This window comes from Gobio gobio (assembly GCF_949357685.1).
Source record: "Gobio gobio genome assembly, chromosome: 12".
Classification (NCBI taxonomy): domain Eukaryota; kingdom Metazoa; phylum Chordata; class Actinopteri; order Cypriniformes; family Gobionidae; genus Gobio; species Gobio gobio.
The window spans coordinates 646,312-653,948 of NC_137105.1; the positions used below are offsets into that span (position 1 = coordinate 646,312).

The following is a 7,637-nucleotide window of genomic DNA, read 5'->3' on the forward strand; positions in this document are numbered from 1 at the left end:
GTAGAGTCAGAATTTGGCGTAAACAGAATGAGAACATGGATCCATCATGCCTTGTTACCACTGTGCAGGCTGGTGGTGGTGGTGTAATGGTGTGGGGGATGTTTTCTTGGCACACTTTAGGCCCCTTAGTGCCAATTGGGCATGGTTTAAATGCTACGGCCTACCTGAGCATTGTTTCTGCCCATGTCCATCCCTTTATGAGCACCATGTCCCCATCCTCTGATGGCTACTTCCAGCAGGATAATGCACCGTCACAAAGCTCCAATCATTTCAAACTGGTTTCTTGAACATGACAATGAGTTCACTGGACTAAAATGGCCCCACAGTCTCCAGATCTCAACCCAATAGAGCATCTTTGGGATGTGGTGGAACGGGAGCTTCGTGCCCTGGATGTGCATCCCACAAATCTCCATCAACTGCAGATGCTCTCCTATCAATATGGGCCAACATTTCTAAAGAATGCTTTCAGCAGCTTGTTGAGTCAATGCCACGTAGAATTAAGGCAGTTCTGAAGACGAAAGGGGGTCAAACACAGTATTAGTGTGTGTTCCTAATAATCCTTTAGGTGAGTGTACATATATACATCCGTCCATCCATACATACATACATCCTTCCATCCATCCATACATACATACATCCTTCCATCCATCCATCCATCCATACATCCATACATCCATCCATCCGTCCATACATCCATCCATCCATCCATACATCCTTCCATCCATCCATCCATCCATCCATCCGTCCATACATCCATCCATCCATCCATACATCCTTCCATCCATCCATCCATCCATCCATCCATACATACTGTAGTAATGTTCGTAGAATGGGAAGGAAGAAGACAAGGGGTCGGCTTCACTGGAAACTCGGAACAGGTTTATTTCTCTTTAACTCAGGTCACAGAACAAGGTGCACATCGCACAACTCAAACAAAACTTGTATCTCTCATGTACCAACGGTTTCACTTTGGCAGTTCCTCTCTCCCTGTCCGAGCTCCTAGCGTGTGTGTGTGTGTGTGTGTGTGTGTGTATCTGTGCGTCTCCAGCCTCTCTCTCTCCAGTCCTCATTTCTTGCGTGGCTTTTAACCTGTCTCCCCACGCCAATTACTGCAACAAGAGAGAGGTGTCAATCATTTGCACTTGATTCACTTACGTGCCGCCCGTCCTCTGACTCTCTCTCCCGTCACAGACCTCACTAAACCACGCCCCCCTCGCCACACATACATACATCCATACATCATCCATACATCCATCCATACACCCCCACCGCCCGACTCAGGCCGAGGAGCCATCCGGCCTGCAGCCTCCCCATTTCTGGAAAGGAAGTCAGCCACAACCATCTGCGCCCCCGGCCTGTGGACCACCTTGAACTTAAAAGGCTGTAATGCTAGATACCAATGGGTGATCCGCGCGTTGGTATCCTTCATGCGGTGGAGCCACTGCAGAGGGGCGTGGTCCGAACAGAGGGTGAACTCCCGCCCCAGGAGATAGTACCGGAGGGTAAGAACGGCCCACCGGATCGCCAAACACTCCTTCTCAATGGGTCCATCGTCTCTCTCTTAGAGAGCTTACGACTGATGTACAGCACCGGCCGCTCTTCCCCCTCCCTCTCCTGGGTCAGGGCCGACCCAACCACCCTGTCTGAGGTGTCAGTCTGCAACATAAAAGGGAGAGAAAAATCAGGTGATTGTAGGAGTGGGCCGCCACACAGAGCAGCCTTCACCTGGGTAAAAGCCTGCTGGCACAGCTCTGACCACTGGACCGGGTCTGGCGCTTCCTTTTTAGTGAGGTCAGTCAGTGGGCTAGTGAGGTCCGAATAATTAGGAACAAACCTCCTGTAATATCCCGCCAGCCCAAGGAACTGCCTCACCTCCTTTTTGGTCTTAGGTCTCGGGCAGGTTGCAACTGCTGCTGTTTTGTCAATTTGAGGACCCACCTGCCCACGACCCAAGTGGAAACCCAGATACCTGACCTCCACACGCCCAATTGCACACTTCTTCGGGTTGGCCGTCAGCCATCTCAGTGATCTCACAACGGCCCACACGTGCTCCATATGCCGCAGCAAATCGTTACTATAGATGATGATGTCATCCAAGTATGCAGCAGAATATGCAGCATGCGGCCGTAGAATTGTACCCATGAGACGCTGAAACGTGGCCGGAGCCCCAAACAACCAACAAATTGGTGTAATCCAAACGGCGTCGTAAAGGCTGTTTTCTCTTTGGATAAAGGCGTCAAGGGGATTTCCCAATATCCCTTCGTTAAATCCAGCGTCGAATAAAAACGAGCCGTGCCTAGCCGATCGAGCAACTCATCAACCCTTGGCATTGGATATGCGACGAATTTCGACACAGCATTCACCTTGCGGTAAACCACACCGAATCGGACCGAGCTGTCAGTTTTAGGAACTAAAACTATCGGGCTGGCCCAATCACTGTGGGATTCTTCTATCACTCCCATCTCTAGCATTGCCTCTAATTCTTCCTGAACCACTTTTCTCTTGAGTTCCGGTAATCTATATGGCCGACTGCGAACCACCACACCAGGTTCCGTCTCGATATGGTGCTGAATGAGGTTTGTCCGACCGGGTACGGGCGAGAACACATCCGCAAAAACTTGCTGCAATGGGGCTGTGTCAGTGAGCTGCAACGGCGAGAGATGATCTCCCCCTGGAGCCAGAGCGAGAGATGTGTGTTTTGTGTTCACTTCTGGCCCGAGATCCTCCTCTCCGCTAACTGCTGTTGCCAGCATCACTGACTCCATTTTTTAAGGAGGTTAAGGTGGTATATCTGATGTGTCCCACTCCTATCCGATCAAATCACCTCGCCGTGTGACCACAAAGGGTCCTTGCCACTTGGCGAGCAATTTCGAGCTAGACGTTGGGAGTAATACAAGTACTTTATCTCCTGGTGTAAATTTACGCAGTTTCGTTCCCCTATTATACAGCCGGCTTTGTTTGTCTTGAGCCTGTAACAAATTTTCCATGGATTGCCGCCCCAATGTGTGGAGTTTTGTTCTCAGGTCCATGACATACTGAATTAAATTTTTGCCTTGCGAAGGTCCGTCCTCCCAAGCTTCTCTGAGAACACCCAACACCCCCCGAGGTTGACGTCCATAGAGAAGCGCGAACGGGTAAACCCGGTGGAGGCTTGCGGGACCTCGCGTACAGCGAACAATTGGGGTTCTAACCATTTATCCCAATTTTTTGCGTCTTCCTGCATGAACTTTCGATCATTGTTTTCAACGTGCGATTAAATCGTTCCACCAATCCATCCGTCTGTGGGTGATAGACGCTGGTGCGGACCAATTTAATGCCCAATAACTCGTAAAGTTTGCGTAACGTACGTGACATAAACGCCGTGCCTTGATCAGTGAGGATCTCTTTTGGGATCCCCACTCGGGAGATTAAAGGGTTAGTTCACCCAAAAATGAAAATTATGTCATTAATTACTTACCCTCATGTCGTTCGACACCCGTAAGACCTCCGTTCATCTTCGGAACACAAATGAAGATATTTTAGTTGAAATCCGATCGCTCAGAAAGGCCTCCATTGGCTCAATGCACTTTACACTCTCAAAACCCATAAAAGGTACTAAAGACGTCGTTACAAAGTCCATCTCATTACAGTGGTTCTACAATAACTTTATAAAGCGACAAGAATAGTTTTTGTGCGCAAAAAAAAACTAAATAACGACTTATATCATGATGACCGATTTCAAAACAAGGCATCATGAAGCTTCGAAGCGTTATGAATCAGTGAGTCGATTCAGCGGTTTGAATCGCTAAAGTCAACTGATTTCAGCAGTTTGGCGGTTTGACACGCGATCCGAATCATGATTCGACTCACTGATTCATAACGCTTTGAAGCTTCAGGATGCATTATTTTGAAATCAGTCATCACTATATAAGTCGTTATTTAGGTTTTTTTTGCGCACAAAAACTATTCTCGTCGCTTTATAAAGTTATTGTAGAGCCGCTGTAGTGAGATGGACTTTGTAACGACGTCTTTAGTGTCTTTTATGGGTCTTGAGAGTGTAAAGTGCATTGTGTATATTGTAAAATTTCTTCATTTGTGTTCCGAAGATGAACAGAGGTCTTACGGGTGTCGATCGACATGAGGGTAAGTAATTAATGACAGAATTTTCATTTTTGAGTGATCTAACCCTTTAACCAAAACAACGCCTCCGCAACACTCTTTGCTGAAATGCTACGGAGGGCAATTGCTTCGGGGTATCGTGTTGCATAGTCCACCAGGACCAATGTAAAACGATGCCCTCGTGCAGATCGCTCTAATGGTCCGATGAGGTCCATGCCAATTCTCTCGAAGGGGAGCTGCATCAGAGGTAGAGGGCGCAAGGGCGCTTTTGGGAAGGCCGGCGGATTTACCAGCTGACATTCAAGACAAGCCACGCACCACCTGCGCACATTCTCGTGAATGCCCGGCCAAAAGAACCGGACCATTAGGCGATTCAGTGTGGCCGCCTCACCCAAATGACTGGCCATAGGATTGGAATGAGCCGCCTGGAAAAGCATTTCCCGACGGCTTTTCGGAACTAACAACTGGGTTGTATCCTGTTTTGACAGAGTGTCTTGGGTCACTCAAAACAACCTGTCTTTTAATATGGCAAAAGAAGGATATGAGAGCGGCTGATCAGGGTGGAGAACCTGTCTGTCGATCGAAATCAAATCAAATCTACCAAATTGTCGCTGCCCGATGAAACTCACATATGTCCAAAACGGTTACTTTTCAGGAAGTGAACAAAACACCGTATTTCAAAAGCAGTTGAATGTAGCGTTGTCATACTTGGTACGGCATCTTTACATGTAACCATATTCTTGCAAGTGTAATGATATAATCCACATTTGACCAAAATTGAGTTTAAATGGACATACGTGCATATTTTACAGTAACGGTGGTCGATACGCGTTCTTCCGATCATTAATTAGAATGGCCAAGTCGCGTTTCATATTGGCCGAGGAATACGTGCTGGACGTTCTCAGCCTCTGGTGATCGCAGTATGAGTGAGGCATGTTCTAGTGACAATCATGACAGTAGCATTACAGGCTATCATTTGATCAGTTTGACTAAGAAAAAAAAAGTTTGAATCTTATCAATGAGACCGAGTTTATTTACATACTAGCAAGCAAACTAATCTGTGAAGAACTAGATTAGAACTAAACTGTGGAGAGCTTCAATGTCGTACTTTTGGCTATCCAGTGCTGAGCTTCGATGAAACTTCACGAGACCGGCGAGATGCTTCCACAGGGCGGGAGATACGCGGCGTGATTGACAGCTTTGACACCAAATGGATATACGTGAACTTTTCATTGGCCATTTAGAAATGTGAAGCATACTGTATACGGAAATGAACCTGGACATTCAATCCGTCGAAAAATCTCAAAATCGGCAAAATGGACATACGTGGTTTTCATTGGACAGCGACGAAATGCTGGCCAATTGATCCCCAAAATCAGCGGATGTTGGAGGCGCGGACTAACGGCCACCTCCACTCTATGCTTTTGTCCCCGGAATTGAATTATAACCGTCACCAGCGGATAATTCACCACATCTCTGTGCACACACCGGACCTTAACCATGCGGCTCCTATCCAATGCCAACGATTGTATCAGGCTTTGATGGATAGAGGTCTGGTTACAACCTGAATCCACCAAAGCCGGATAGGTACCCCCCTGAATACTCACTGGTATTTGGTACAGCCCGGCTCGATCTGCGTCCTGACCTCCATCACGGGACACCGATCTATAAAGTGACCCGGATCCCCGCAGCGCCAACAGGCCGGCCCAGACTTCCCCGCCGCCCCAGTGGCAGGAAGTGAACCAAGGAATTGGCGTGGGGAGAGGGGAAATGGGACAGGAGGTCTGAGGGAACTCGAGGGGCTTCGCGCCCCTAGATGGCACTCGAGAGCCCGCGGCTCCATCCGGGATTCCCCCGGACCTTCCTCGAACCGGACCCCAGGACTGGAACCCTCCCCTCGTACGGGGAGCCGGAAAAGGCCTATGGGGAGAGGGAGAAGAAGAGGGACAGGGGAGAGAGAGAGAAGCTGCTGGGTGGATGTTGAACCTCCCGGTCGAGACAGCTCCAGAAGAGCAACTGGAATCGCCGGATTCTCCCTGATCTCCAGCATGGATTGGTGTTGCTCTCCTTGATGATGTCCGCAAATGGCGTCGCTGGCGGTGTTTACATGGCGGCGGCTCTGGTCTTCTTCCTCCCGGGTTTCGGCACCAATGTAGTAATGTTCGCAGAATGGGAAGGAAGAAGACAAGGGGTCGGCTTGACTGGAAACTCGGAACAGGTTTATTTCTCTTTAACTCAGGTCACAGAACAAGGTGCACATCGCACAACTCAAACAAAACTTGTATCTCTCATGTATCAACGGTTTTCACTTTGGCAGTTGCTCTCTGCATGTCCTCCCTGTCCGAGCTCCTAGCGTGTGTGTGTGTGTGTGTGTGTGTGTGTGTGTGTGTATCTGTGCGTCTCCAGCCTCTCTCTCTCCAGTCCTCATTTCTTGCGTGGTTTTTAACCTGTCTCCCCACGCCAATTACTGCAACAAGAGACAGATGTCAATCATTTGCACTTGATTCACTTACGTGCCGCCCGTCCTCTGACTCTCTCTCCCGTCACAGACCTCACTAAACCACGCCCCCCTTGCCACACATACATCCATACATCCATCCATCCATCCATCCATACATACATCCATCCATACATCCATCCATCCATCCATCCATCCATCCATCCATCCATACATCCATCCACACATCCATCCATCCATCCATACATCCATCCATACATCCATACATCCATCCATCCATCCATCCATCCATACATCCATCCATCCACACATCCACACATCCACACATCCATCCATACATCCATACATCTATACATCCATACATCCATCCATCCATCCATCCATCCATACATACATACATCCATCCATACATCCATCCATACATCCATCCATCCATCCATCCATCCATCCATACATCCATCCATACATCCATCCATACATCCATCCACACATCCATCCATCCATCCATCCATCCATCCATCCATCCATACATCCATCCATCCATCCACACATCCACACATCCACACATCCATCCATCCATCCATCCATCCATCCATACATCCATCCATCCATACATCCATCCATACATCCATCCATCCATCCATCCATCCATCCATCCATCCATCCATCCATCCACACAACCACACATCCATCCATCCAGCCATACATCCATCCATACATCCATCCATCCATCCATCCATACATCCATCCATCCACACAACCACACATCCATCCATCCATCCATCCATCCATCCATCCATCCATCCATACATCCAAACATCCATCCATCCATCTATTTGCTAGACTATGTCTCTTTTGTATTATTTCTAGTCAGCTTTTTATGCGAATTGATTCATGTGTTACTGTAATTGTGTCAGTGTGTCATCTGATGCGCAGCAGTCTCTCTCTCTCTCTCTCTCTCTCTCTCTCTAAACCAGTCTCCTGTTAGATGTTGTGTGTGGATGTCTAGTGCTTCAGACCATTCAGATCAAACTTCATTTACCGTTTAATTCAACCCTAATCAGTTTCAGCCTTTTCATTT

The 7,637-nt window shown here is 48.1% G+C and overlaps 1 protein-coding gene across 1 annotated transcript in view; it reads left to right on the forward strand.

The window, feature by feature from the left end:
* Positions 1 to 6,205: 6,205 nt before the first annotated feature.
* evlb (Enah/Vasp-like b) overlaps positions 6,206 to 7,637 on the forward strand; it is a gene marked incomplete at both ends in the record, with an annotated part of 55,362 nt that continues 53,930 nt past the window's right edge. Inside the window, one exon of the mRNA XM_079832198.1 lies at positions 6,206 to 6,390. Coding sequence (XP_079688324.1) covers positions 6,206 to 6,390 — 185 coding nt within the window. The remainder of the gene's footprint in view (positions 6,391 to 7,637) is intronic.